The sequence below is a fragment of the Peromyscus eremicus genome, chromosome 7 (genome assembly GCF_949786415.1).
Source record: "Peromyscus eremicus chromosome 7, PerEre_H2_v1, whole genome shotgun sequence".
Classification (NCBI taxonomy): Eukaryota; Metazoa; Chordata; class Mammalia; order Rodentia; family Cricetidae; genus Peromyscus; species Peromyscus eremicus.
Window position 1 is genome coordinate 16,522,896 of NC_081422.1, and position 14,467 is coordinate 16,537,362.

General features: G+C 50.2%; 1 protein-coding gene across 1 annotated transcript in view; it reads right to left on the reverse strand.

Annotated features, from left to right (window-relative positions):
• Nucleotides 1-253, reverse strand: part of Olfm2 (olfactomedin 2) — a 58,185-nt gene extending 57,932 nt beyond the window's left edge. Inside the window, 1 exon segment of the mRNA XM_059266701.1 lies at nucleotides 119-253. Within this exon segment, the coding sequence (XP_059122684.1) occupies nucleotides 119-253 (135 nt within the window).
• Between the last annotated feature and the right edge of the window lie 14,214 nt (nucleotides 254-14,467).

Consider the following 14,467-nt stretch of genomic DNA (forward strand, 5'->3'; position numbering starts at 1 on the left):
TCTACCCGGGATTCTGTCACTTTGGAGCTGTGGGGGTCCCTCTCCCAGGAGCTGCTGCGGGGGCTACGGGCACCACGCCCCCCCTCCGGAGCGCCCCCCAGCCCGACTGGCCACTCACGATTTTCTCCGAGGAGCCCGCGCGGGACACTGTGCTGTTGAGTCCCACGAGTGAGGGCAGCGTCTGCGACATCCAGTTAGTGACCATGGCCATGGTGCTCAGCACCGCCCCGATCTTGAGCAGCGGCACCGACATCGCGCCCCTCGCCTCATGCCCCGCGCCAGCACCCCAAAAAGCAGGTGTTCTGTCCCTTTTGCTCGGCACTCAAGCTGTCGCTTACCCACCCCACGAGGGGTGGGGATAGAGGGCCGCGGTGGCAAGATGACCAGGTCCGAGGGGGCGGTGGCCCGCGGGATGGGGATAGAGTGACACTGGGGATGCGCGGCTGCGGCTCTGCGCGCCTCGCGGGCTCAGCTTTATAAGGCGCCGGCTCGGCCACCCCCTCCCGCGCCACCGCCGGGCACTTCCAGCCGCCGTGACGTCACGGCTCCGGCCCTGGAGCCGGCGGGGCTGGGGGGAGAATGGGGGTGCACCCACCCGGCCCCCCACCCCCCCGCAGAGCTTCTGGCGGACCTTCCCCCACCTGCAGAAGTGGGGACATCCCCTTTCAGCGACATCCTCGCCCCTCCCCCGCCGCCGCGGCATCCCCAGCCCCGCCCCCCAGCCACACACATCCCCCCCCCCATCTTCGCTCTAGTCCCCTCTGTACCCTAGTGGCGATCCCCAGGCTCCCCTGCATGCAACACTCCCTCCCCAAACCCACCCCACACCTCCCTCCCAACGCCGACAGGGGGTGGAAGTCCGGTGTCTCCACCCACCTGCTCGGTGGGGCGCGGAGCCGGGTCCCGAGCCCGCGACGCCGCACCGAGAGCAGTGCGGGCCGGACTTCGGTGCTCTCCCGAGCGCCGGGACTCTTTTCTCCTGGCTTCCCTGGTCCCAGACCATTCTGAAGGGGATCCCGTGTATCCGGGACCAGGGAAGCCCAGGGTGACGGGTACAGACTCTGGAGTGCGGGTCACTTGGGCAGCAGGAGGGTTTCCCTGCTCATGCGAGGGCGGCGGTGCCACTCGGGACTGCCGCCGACCCAGACAGTTCTTTTTCGCAGGGTTTGACTCACAACTGGAACTTGGGGCGGCGGTGGGGAACTTATACATCGGGTCTCCTCCCGCACCCGGGAACCCGCTCTGGGCTGGTCCCCCGGTGAGGGAGGCTGGAAAGCGCAGCGGGCGGCGGGGTGGGGCGAGGAGCGCCCGCGCGGTCGCCTCGCCTCGGCTTTGCACTCACGCCCCCTCCTGGCGTCCCCGCATCACCTCCCGCCGTCGCCGCCGTCGCCCTCGGCCGGCGGCCGCCGCCGTCTGGAGGCGGCGATGACTCAGGCCTTTACCGCGCCGGCCGCTAGCGGAGCCGGAAGCGCCCAACCTCGGGGTGCCGGGGGGTCCTGAACTGTCTCGACCCCGCTGAGAAACAAGTTCTGCTCCTACGTGATCTCCAGCGAGGCCCACTCCGGTCTGCCTCAGTTTCCACATCTGTAAAGTGGTTCTGGGACCTGGTGAGTCAGGTATGTGTAAGAGGCTGGAGGTGGCCTGCCGCTCAGCTACAGACCACAGCCCATGAGCATTGCATTAGGGAGACAGACAGGACTTCAGGAAGGGCCGTGGCTCAGTGGCAGAGGCTTGCCTAACATGTCTGAAGCCCCGGGCTCCATCCCCGCCACCATCAAAAAGGGTGAGGGGAGCGACGGCTCCGTGGGTAGAAGTGCTTGCCACGAAGCCTGGCAACCTGGGTTGGATCTGTAAGATCCACGCGGTGGGAGGCGACCGATCGACTGCCCCAAGATGTCCTTCGACCTCCACTAGAAGGCGCTGGCCGCGTAGCCACCCACCCCACCCCGTTAGGACATTAAATACGTGCAAAAAGAAATTTAAGTGTCGTGAGAAATAAAGGAAGAGGGCTGGAGAGACCGCTCAGTGGGTAAGAGCGCTAGCTGCCCTTCCAGAGGCACCGGGTTCAACTCCCAGCACCCACATGGCAGCTGACAACTGTCTGCAACTCCAAGATCTGACATCCTCACCCAGACACACAAGTAGGCAAAATATCAATGCAAATAAAAAATAGATAAATTTTAAAAAAAAGGAAGGAAGAAAATGAAGTGCAAATAGGTATCAAAAGGAAAGAGGTGGAGATGTGTGTGTAGAGGCCCGAGGTATATATGGAATGCCTTCTTCAGTGCCTCTCTGCCCTGTTTTATCTATTATTTATTTAATTTAGTCTTTTTATTTAGTTAGTTTTGAGGCACAGTCTCACTGTGTAGCCCTGGCTGGCTTGGAACTCACAGAGCTCCCGCTGGCTCTGGGATGCAGGGACTAAAGGCATGGGCTACCACACCTGGCTTTCGCCTTATTGTTTGGTAAGGTCTCTCACTGAACTTGAAGCTTCCCGATTCGGCGAAGCTGGCGAGTCTAGGAGCCGCAGAGTGCCTCCTGTCTCAGCCTCCCCAGCAGCGGAAGGCAGGCATGCCCCATCCGACTTCTGATTTAGCTGTTGAGGATCTGAACTTGTTCTTAGACGGTATGTATTCTACTGACTGAGTCATGTCCCCAGCCCACGAGCACACCTTTAAACCCAGCGACTAGGGAAGGTAACAGTTAAGCCACACCAGAAGGTGAAGGGTGGAGCCATTTCAGTACCAGGAGAAGATTTTCCAAGGTGGGGAAACCTCAGTGCAAAGGACCTGGGGCCCGCAGAGGCGACTAGAGTGGGAATGAGCCATTTAGTTAAGAAGGGGAGGAATCTAAGGTCACCTGGCTGTGGTGGGCCTCCTGGCTTAGAGAATGACACACTTTCTCACCTCCTCACCTTGGGTGCTAGGAAACAGGCTGTAAGGACTGACTAAGAGTACTTAGAGAACACTCCTCTTCCCAATCCTCCATGCCTCCCAAGCTCCTCTAACTAAAGATATCAAATAGCCTTCCTGGGCTGGCAAGACGGCCCAGTGGATAAAGACACTAAGCCTGAAATCCTGGGTTTGATCAACAGGACCCATATGGTGGAAGGAGAAAGCCAACCCCCTCAAACTGTCACCTGACCTTCACATGCTTGCCATAGCACGTGCCCACACACACAAAATCAACGTAATTTAGTAACCTTCCGGTCTCCATACTCATTCCCTTCTCGAAACACCTTATCATTTCCTCTCGCTGTCCCTGCCTCTCTGCTTTCTCTGTGTCTAGGTCTTTCCACCTTCCCCCACTCCGTTTCTGCGTATTTATTTGGCTCATCGAACCTTTCTCCTGTCAGGACCTTTGCTGTCCTTGCTGACAACACTTTCCTGCGGAAATCCCGTTGGCCTGTTCATGTCCTTCGCTCAAGTCTCTGCCATGGTGGGGGTAAGCAACATGCCCTGTCCTCCAGAAAATGACATTGCCTAGGACTTTGCCCACTGGCTTCCTGTCCAGCACAAGCCTTGGGAAGGAGCAGGTAGAGACTGGGAAGTGGGAAGCGGGGAGAAGGGGGGATATGGTTTCCCTTTCTTTCTGCCTGGAGTGGTGTGGGGCTTTTTTTCTTTTTCGAAATTTCTAATTACATTTACTTATTGTTTGTCGATGTGGTGAGCCACAGAAGTCAGGGAACAACGTGTGGGACATTGTTCTCTCTTCTGCTACGTGGGTCCTAGCGCATGTGTGGAGGCCGGGAGAGGGCATCGGATGTTCTGTACGGCTCTCCATCTCTTCCTTTGAGGCACAGTCTCTACCTGAACCCGGGCTCAAGTTTGGCTAACTGGAAGCCAGAAAGCCCCGTGTTCTTTCTGCTTCTGTGTCCCCTCAGAGGTTCAGTCCCAGGCATGAGTGTGACTCTGTGTGACTTGTTACACAAGTAATGGGATCCAAACACCCTCACGGTTGTTCAGCAAAGCCTCTAACTGCAGAGCCATCTCAGGGACTGTGGGGGAGGGGTGCTTCTCACAGGGGATACCCTCTTCTCACATCAGATGTACATATCTGGCGTCAATATCAGGAATCTTCCATCATTTTGTTTATTGAGTCAGGGTCTGTCAGTCAAACCAAGAACTTGCCAGTCGACTAATCTAGGCACGCAGCCAGCTCCTTGTTTCTGCCTCCCAGATGTCTGGGTCACCTGCCCAGCATTAAAGTGGACCCTGGGCTTCTCAACTCAGGTCTTCATGCTCACGTGGCAAGCCATTTCCCCAGGCCTGAATGTCATTTTTGTTTTATTTATTTTTAATTTTATTTATTATTATAATTTATTTTTGGTTGTGTTTCCTTGTTTTCTGTGCTGGGGATGGAACTCAGGGCCTCATACATGCTAAGCACACATTCTGTCTTGGATTCATACCCCTAGCTCCAATATGGCTGAATATTACCTGAAGAAATTTCCCTGGCCACCTCTTCTGAAGTCAGAGTCCATCCGCCTTTACCTTGTTGAAGAACTTCTTTATAATCTTATAAAATTTTCTTCAGTGCTGGGGATCAAGTCTCATGCATGCTAGGCAAACACCCTACCACTGAGCTACATCTCCAGCCCCCATCCTCTATGGGAGGACAGGGTCTAACGTATCCCAGGCTGGCCTGTATAGCCAGGGGTGACCTTGAACTCCAGCTTTACCTCCGGGAATTGGAATGGCAGCGTGTGTAAGAAATTGCTCTTAACTGGTTGACCAAGTGTATCTCTGACCAAGGCTTATTTGTGGTCCGAATCTCCACCAAGAGTTCACACCTCCACATCTACCTGTTTCTCAGACTCTCTGTCTGTGTACCGCATGAGGCAAACAACTCATGCTACCCACTATAATTAAAAGTATCAGAGGGGGCTGGAGAGCTGACTCAGCAGAGCACTGACTGCTCTTCTGGAGGACTTGGGTTCAGTTCCAGCACCCACATGTCAGCTCTCAACAGTCTATAACTCCAGTACCATGGGATCCAATGCCTTTTCTGGACTCCCAGGGTTCCTGCACATATGTGGTGTACTTCTGTACAATCAGGCACACATACATAAAAATAAATACTTTTAAAAAAGAGTATGTGAGAGGCTGGGGAGATGGCTCAGTCCATAAGGTGTTTGCCACACGAGGTTCTGAGTTCAGATTCCCAGAACCCATGTAAAAACCTGGTGTGGGCCGGGCTGTGGTGGCGCACGCCTTTAATCCCAGCACTCTGGAGGCAGAGCCAGGTGGATCTCTGTGAGTTCGAGGCCAGCCTGGGCTACCAAGTGAGTTCCAGGAAAGGCACAAAGCTACACAGAGAAACCCTGTCTCGAAAAACCAAAAAAAAAAAAACCAAAAAAAAAAAAAAAAAAAAAAAAAAACCAAAAACCTGGTGTGGTGGCTCATGCCTGTAATCTCTGACCCGGGGGTGGGGTAGAGACAGGAAGACCCTGGGGAGGCTCTCCAGGCAGCCTAGCTGGGTCAGTGAGTTTTGGGTTTAGTGAGAGACTATCTCAAAAAATAGTAATGAAATAAAGAAGTGATTGAGGAAGACACCCAAAATCAACCTGTGACTGCCACATACATGTGTACCTATGCACACACGTGCGCGCACACACACACACACACACACACACACACACACACACACACACAGTATCAGAGCTGGTCTGTCTCTGTTGGTAGAGTGTGTCCCTGTATGACCTAGGTTCCATGCCTAGTGTTGCATAAGCCAGGTATGGAACATACCTATAATCTCAGCACTTGGATGATAGAGGCAGAAGAATCAAGAGTTCAAGACCAGCCTCAGCTACATAGTGCAGCTCTATAGTGAATTGGAGACCCTGACTAAAAAGAGAGTATTAAGCATCGGGGAGGGTCCCATATCTCATAACCCTACCTCTGCTACTAGGAATACAAAGTGTTGCCACTGCTTGAGCTACAGCTTAGTAACTCTGAGAAAGCTAAGCAGGAGTTATCAGCAAACTCAAGGATCCATCTACCCCAGAGGAATCAAGAGGTGAGTTTACAGGAAGACACACCTGTGACATTCATGGCAGTGCGTTTTCCAATCATGACTAAATCGGCTGTCCGTTACCTGGCAAGTGCACAATCAGACCAGACACACATCTAACCAGACTTCCTGCCCACAGATGAGGCGCTATCAATGCCATGGACCACGGCAGTATTTTTCTAAGGAAAAAGAAGCTGGAGAGAAAGACCACAGAGTTTATGATCCCATTTATATAAAATGCCCAGAAAAAGGCAAATCAATAGGGGCAGGAAAGGTAGACTAGGAATCCCTGGTGCAGTGAAAAGGGACAGGGAAGTGAGGGTTGTCAGCAGGTGGCAGAGACTGGATGGAGGCTGGTCCACAGGTAGGCAGGCTACTTTGGGTATGTAAGCCACACCTGTATGAAACAACTTTATTTGTATTTTATGTTTTAGACAGAGTCTCATAACCCAGGCTGGCCTTGAAATCACTATGCAGCCAAGGAAAGTTGACCTGGAACTCCTGATCTTCCTGCCTCCACCTCCTGAGTTGGAGGATAGCAGGGCTGCACACCACCCCCACGCCCACCCCCACCTCCACATTATTCAGTGCTGGGGATGGAACCCAGGGCTTTGTGCACGCTAGGCAAGCACTCTACCAACGGAGCTACATCCCAGCCTGATTTTACAGGGGTTTGCTGTGAAGTTTTGCCCCTCCTGGAGCTGGCCACGAAGCCCTCACTGGCTTTGAACTTGCAACAATCCTGCCTCTACATCTGAGTGCTAGAATGAAGCCTCATGAGTGCCGTACAACCTAACAAGTATTCCCGTCCTTACACACTGTGATGGCTGTCCTTGGTTGTCAACTTGACTACACCTGGAATTAACTAAAATCCAAGAGGCTGGGTACACCTATGCTGTGGGATGTCTTTCTGTATGCTGTGAATATGTGAGGTTCCCATTGGTTAATAAATAAGCTGCTTTGGCCTACGGCAAGGAAGCTTACAGTTAGGCAGGAAATCTAAGCAGAGATACAGAGAGAAAGGTGGAGTTGGGGGAGACACCAGCCTGCTGCTGAAGGAGCAACAAGTTACCAGGCTGTGGTAACACCACAGCCACGAGGCAACATATAGATTAATAGGAATGGGCTAATTTAAGATGAAAGAGCTAGCTAGCAAGAAGCTGAAGCCACAGGCCATACAGTTTGTAATTAATATAAGCCTCTGTGTAATTATTTTAAAAGCAGCTGCAGGAATGTGGGTAGGAGAGATTTGTCCCGACCGAGGGGCCGGGCAGGACACAGAGAAACTTCCCTCTATACACTTGTGATAATTTTTTTTTCTTCATACACCTTAAATCCAGATTTTTTGAGGTGGGAAGATCCACCTTTAATCTGGGCCACACCTTCTGGCGGCAGCCTCTATAAAGGACACGGAAGAAGGAAGATTTTCTCTTTGCCTGCTTGCCCCTCACTCTCACAAGAAGTCCATGTCTTCTCTAGCATTAGAGCCTGTTTCTTTGGGATTCCAGCATACATTGAAGACCAGCTGAGTCATCCAGCTTCGTGGACTGAAGAGCAACTGGATTCTTGGACTTCCCATTGGTAGACAGCCATCGTTGGACTAGCTGGACCACAGCCTGTAAGCCACTCTGATAAATCTCCAATATTTCTAAATAAATAAATGAATATATATATATATATATATATATATATATATATATATATATATGTATATATATATTCACTCTATCAGTTCTGTTCCTTTAATACATACACCACAGAATTCTAGCTTCACCCTACATCCTAGGCTCGGCCCTGACAGACCCACAGAAACCAGAGTTTATGGCTCAAGCCTTCATCCTCCCTCCACAGCCCATTTCTTCATGACGCCAAAGCCAGCTCTTAAGTGTGTGCATGTCCATGTCTGTACACTCGTGAGTGTGGATGCACATGTACACATGTACACTTGCTCAAGTAGATAGGCCAGGTGTCTTCCTCTATGGGCCCCAACTTGTGTTTTTTTTGTTTCATTTTTGTTTTTCGAGACAGGGTTTCACTGTGTAGCCCTGGCTGTCCTGGAACTCACTCTGTAGACCAGGCTGGCCTCGAACTCACAGAGATCTGCCTGCCTCTGCCTCCCAAGTGCTGGGATTAAATGTGTGCGCCACCACCGCTCAGCTCCACTTACGGTTTGACAGAGGGTTCCTCACTAAAGGTAGAGCTCATCAATTTGGCTGTGCTGACTGCCAGAGGCCCCACACATCCTTCTGCCTCTACATCCCCTAGGATACAGTGGCTTTTTACGTGTGTTCTCAGAATCCAAACTCAGGTCTTGATGCTTGCATGACAAGCATTTACTGACTGACCTATCTCCTCACCCCACCCCCCCTTTGGAGTCAGGGTCTCACCGTGTCATTCTGATGAGGCTAGAACTCTCTATGTAGAGCAGGCTGGCCTTGAACTCACAGAGATCTGCCTGTCTCTGCCTCTCAAGTACTGGAACTAAAGGCGTGCACCACTACACACAGCTCTAAACCCCACTTTATACATGAATTAACAGGGATGGAGCCCAGTGGTAGAGTGCTTTCCCAGCATGCACTCTATGTTCAATATCCAGAACAGCAAATTAAATAAACAAGAAAAAAACAACAATGAGGAAGTCAAAGCACAGAAGTGCTGAGCAACTTTCCCCAAATCACCCAGCATTCAGCCTCAGAGTTTATTCGGGGCTCATTCATTTGAACTGATTCATAGTGGGGAAGAGTGGACTACTACCTCATATTATATACAAAAATCAATCCTCTGTGATCTGAGAAGACAGGTTAGGGCATGAGGACCTGAGCTGGATCCCCAGAATCCACATTAAAAACAAAACAACAGCCGGGCGGTGGTGGCGCACGCCTTTAATCCCAGCACTCGGGAGGCAGAGCCAGGCGGATCTCTGTGAGTTCGAGACCAGCCTGGGCTACAGAGTGAGTTCCAGGAAAGGCGCAAAGCTACACAGAGAAACCCTGTCTCGAAAAACCAAAAAAAACCCCAACAAAACAACAACAACAAAAACATTGACGGTATTGCTCAATCCCACCAACCTGCTAGGCAATGGTGGAATATGGTTACGGGAGTAACCAACCATTATCTGCTGGATTTGAGGCTGACTCCACAGAAGGGAACTCCTACTGAGTTGTGTAAATGTCATCAGAGGCCCATGGCTTGGGAGGTCCGAGCCCCTAGGGGCCCACCTACCCCTGTCGTTCTGCTTCAAACTGCCTTCTAAGCATTTCCCTTCTACCCACAGGTCATGGCTGCTCTCAGCCTTATCCAGAGAAGCATCTCTCTGCAGTGTGCAGCAGTTAATGCAGACTCATAGCTGTGCAAAGTGCTGAACACAGTCACTGTTGAGTGTCAGCACTAAATGGGACATCTGTATCAAACTGCCCCACCCAACCCCCAGACCCCAGACTCAGGGATCATCCCAGGAGAGGAGGCAGAGGATGGGGAGGGATGCTGTGGCATGCTGGACACGGCATGCCACTGCATTCACGAACTTACTGTAGCTAAGGTCACCTACACAAGACCCGAACAGGATCAACAGGAAGCACTGACCAGTGTCCATGGGCTTAAAAAAAACAGGAAAGAACCTAGAGGTGGAAAGGAAATGTGTTGGGGGTGTGTTGGGGGGAAAGTGGGACAGGGGAGTTGGGAGTGGCATGAACAAGATATGTTGCACACATGTATGAAATTGTCAGAGAATAAATAAAAGATAGTTTTTAAAGAAGAAAAGAACTAACTATGCTGGTACATGCTTGTATCCCAGGCAGGAGCATCCCTGTAGCTTAGTAGCCAGCCAGGCTAGCCTACTTGGTGAGCTCTGGGTCAGAGAGACTGTCTCCAAAAAACTAAAGTGGCTGACTCCTGAGAGATGACACTCAAGGTTGACTTCTGACCTCTACACAAGTGTGCACACACATCCCACACATGTGCATCCACACTAACACACACACACAATCAACCAATTCTGGATGGATTATCCATCTAACAGTAAAGTTTTGAAGAAGACATAGAAGAGTTATCTTCGTTTCCACAGGTGGGGTGTGATGGTCGGTTTTGACTGTGAACTTGGTACAGTTTAGTTCACCTAGGGAGCAAATCTCAGTGAGGGACTGTCTAGCTCGGGCTGGCCTGTTGGTATGTCTGTGAGAGACTGTCTTGATTATATTAACTAGGATGAGAAGAGCCAGCCCACTGTGGGCAGCATCATTCCCTAGGAGACAGCATTCCCTGAACTGCCCAAGAGTAAAGAAAGCCAGACAAGCACTAGATTGAATCCCTCACTCTCTGTCCCTGACTGTGGGATCAGTGCAACCAGCTCCCAAAACTCTAGTCACATTGATTTCCCTGCTGCCGCTGTGATGGACATACCCTGAAAGTGTGAGTGAAAACAAACGTTTTCTCTCCTACCTACTTCTGCCACAACAGTTCAATTTAAGGCAGACCCTGGAAAAGGTAACGTTTTCTCAAACAGTGGCACAGGTCTGTAACTTCCAATGCTTGGGAGTCTGAGGCAGGAAGATCAAGAATGAGAACCTGTCCCAAAACAAACAGTAAAAAGAGAGTCGGGGATTGGACTCTGGCTAGAGAACATCCTAACATGAAGCTCTGGGTCCATTCCCCAGCACCACATAAACCAGGTGTGGTGGTTCACACCTGCCATCCCAGCGCCAGGAATCCAAAGCTGGAGTCTGACTGACAGAAGGGTTAATTTGCATATCTGACAGAATATTTATTAATTTATTTGATGTGTGCCACAGTGGGGGTGTGGGGGTCAGAGGTTAGCTTACAGCAGCCAGTTTTTTTTTTTTTTTTTTTTTTTTTTTTTTTAAGATAGGGTCTTTCTATGTACTCCTGGATGCTGTGGAACTCACTTTTTAGATCAGGCTGGCCTCCACCTGCCTCTATCTCCTGAGTGCTGGGATTGTGTGCCACTATGCCCAGCCTTGCCAGAAATTTCTTCAACACTGGAAAACTTCAGCAGGATTTCCTACATAGCCTAGCATCCCCACTTCTGGTCATATATAACAGATGGTCACAATTAATAAATTGATTGAATGATTGATTGGTTGATTGATTTTTGAGACAGAGTTTCTCTGTGTAACAGCCCAGGCTATTCTGGAACTTGCTCTGTAGGCCAGGCTTGAACTCACAGAGAACTGCCTGCCTCTGCCTCTGGAGTGCTGGGATTAAAGGCACAAACGTGTGTGTGTGTGTGTGTGTGTGTGTGTGTGTGTGCGCGCGTATGAATATGTGCACATGTGAATGTAATGCCCACAGGGGCCAGAAGAGGGTGTCAGATGCCCTAGAGCTGTAATTACAGGTAGTAGTCGTGAGCTGTCCCTGTGAGTGCTGGAAACCAAACTTGGGTCCCCTGAAAGAGGAACAAACACTCTTAACTGCTGAGCCATCTCTCGGTCCCCTGAGTCCCAGACTCCCCATGGACAAATTCATCTACTCCATAGGACTTATTCGTATCTTCAAGGCCAACTTGGAGCAGCCTCTGTAGTCAGAATACTGAGTGCGAGTTCCCAGCAAGGATTAAACCCGGTTATCTTGGGATTTCACTAGAAATAATGAACTTTGGGTGCACTTAGACTCAAGTTTCGACACTTCTATGTTTTTTGTTGGTTGCTTCTTTTTCCTTTTTTTTTCCTTTAAAAAAAAGATTTATTTATTATATATACAGTGTTCTGCCTGCATATATGTCTGCATGCCATAAGAGGGCACCAGATCTCATTACAGATGGTTGTGAGCCACCATGTGGTTGCTGGGAATTGAACTCAGGACCTCTGGAAGAGCAGTCAGTGCTCTTAACCGCTGAGCCTTCTCTCTAGCTCCTGTTGGTTGTTTTTTTAAAATATTGTTTCATAGCCAGGCGGTGATGGTGCACGCCTTTAATCCCAGCACTTGGGAGGCAGAAGCAGGCGGATCTCTGTGGGTTGGAGGCCATCCTGATCTACAGAGCAAGTTCCAGGACAGGCTCCAAAAATTCACAGAAAAACCTTGTCTCAAAAAAGCAAAAAACTGCCGGGCGATGGTGGCGCACGTCTTTAATCCCAGCACTCGGGAGGCAGAGCCAGGCGGATCTCTGTGAGTTCGAGGCCAGCCTGGGCTACCAAGTGAGTTCCAGGAAAGGCGCAAAGCTACACAGAGAAACCCTGTCTCGAAAAACCAAAAAAAAAAAAAAGCAAAAAACAGCCGGGCGGTGGTGGTGCACGCCTTTAATCCCAGCACTTGGGAGGCAGAGCCAGGTGGATCTCTGTGAGTTCGAGGCCAGCCTGGGATACCAAGTGAGTTCCAGGAAAGGTGCAAAGCTACACAGAGAAACCCTGTCTCGGGAAAAAAAAAAAAAAAAAAAAAAAAACAACCCAAAAAAAGAAGCAAAAAACAAAACAAAACAAAACAACAACAAAAAACAAAAACAAAAAAACAAAAAAATTGTTTCATGTAGCCTGAGATAGCCTCAAACTTGCTATATAACCAAATATGACTTTGAACTCCTCATCCTCCTGTTTCCACTCCCCGGTGCTGATACCACAGGAGTGCTACATCAGACCGTCTCTGCGGTGCTGGAGATGGAGTGCAGGGCTTTGTGTGAGCTAGGCCAGCACTCTACCAACTGAGCCATTGGCACAACCCAGGTGAGCTTTGTTTGTTTTGATTTGGAGAGACAAGGTCTTGTTATGGCCTTGAACTCATGATGAGTATTATGATATTTATCTTTGTGTGTGTGTGTGTGTGTGTGTCCCCGTGTGTGCACACACAGTGTGTGTGTGTGTGTGTGTGTGTGTGTACATGTGTGATTTATTTATTCTATGTGTATGGGTATTTTGCCTGTATATATGTCTGCTTACCTCATGAGTGTCTGGTGCCTGTGGGGGTCAGGAAAGGGCATCAGTTTCTCTGGAACTGTAGTTACGGACGGTTTTTAGCTGCCATGTGGGTGCTGGGAACCAAACCTGGGTTCTATGGAAGAGCAGCCAGTGCTCTTAGCCACTGAGTTGTCTCTCCAGCCCTTGTGACTGCTGACTAACAACTCGATGAATTCTGAAATCCTTAACTTAGAATTCAGTCTTTCTAGCCAGATCACAACAACCCTGTCACCTTCACCCCTAATCCCACCTCTCACAGGTACCATCCATACTCAACCTGAGTTCCCATCCCCAGAACCTGTGTGCTTCCAGCTCATGTTGGCTTGGGAAGTGATCCTCTGCATACAATGCTTGTGTACTGTATACAATACGCTGCACACGATGACACTGAGCCACATCCCCAAGCCCCTCCATGGGGGCTTCGAGGCAGGGGCTCTACAGCTGAGCCACGCCCCTAGACCCTTCTTATTTTATTTTCAAAGAAGGTTTGCTAAGTTGTCTATGCCAGCCTGCAACTTTCAAGTTTTGTGCCGTAGCCTCCAAAGGCTAAGATGGAGGCATGCACCACCACGTCCAGCTCGCATCTGTCTCTTTTACCTGTGGACTGCCACACACTCCACAGCAAGCTGTGTCCCATCTCTCCGTGTCTTCAGTGACTTACTCTGGAAGGACCAGAGAAACATAGAAAACAAGGTGTCCATCTCTTGGTGTATTTACTGTGCTTTTCTTGAGGATAACTAGAATGCTCTGGGCTTCAGTATGGCCTCAACTGATTTTGATTTTGGATTTCTTTATTTTTGTGCAGTGATATTTTATAGTTCCATCTTCAGAGTAGGTCTGAGCACCCAGTAGTACAGATCACTATAAAGGGGCTGGCAAGATGGCTTAGCAGATAAAGGTGATTGCTGCCAAGAGGACCTGAGTTCTGTCCCTGATAGAAACTCACATGATGAAAAAGAGAACTGACTTCTGAAAACTGTCCTCTAACCTCCATGATCAGACAGACACATGCCCACAGGAAAATAAACAAACAAATGCCATTTTCTAAAAAGGAAAACTAATTAGGAACTGGGGAGATGACTCAGTGGGCAAAGTGCTTGCCACCCAAGCGTGAGGACCTGAGTTCAGATCCCCAGGGTCCATGGAAGTGTCAGGTGGGCGTGGTCTGCTTGAAATCTCAGCACTCATACGGTAGAAGTGGTATTCTCAGAGCTGGCTGGCCTGCTACACGAACCGATCAGCATGTTCCAGGTTCATGGAGAGCTCACGATGTAATATAGAACAGAGAGCGACCTAGGAAGACCACAGATGCCAACCTCTGGCCTTCACATGCACACACAGCCATACACACGCAAACACGTACACACACACACACACACACACACACACACACACACACACACACACGGGGTGAGGGGTGAAGGATCAGGCACCGGGGGACACCTGGGTTTACTGGTGTGGAGGTGACTATGCTTTCCAAACACACCTCCTCAATTCTGGGTTCACACCAACCTGCTGTTTCCTGCTTCCTCTTAGACTGCCTGAGGCGTGGA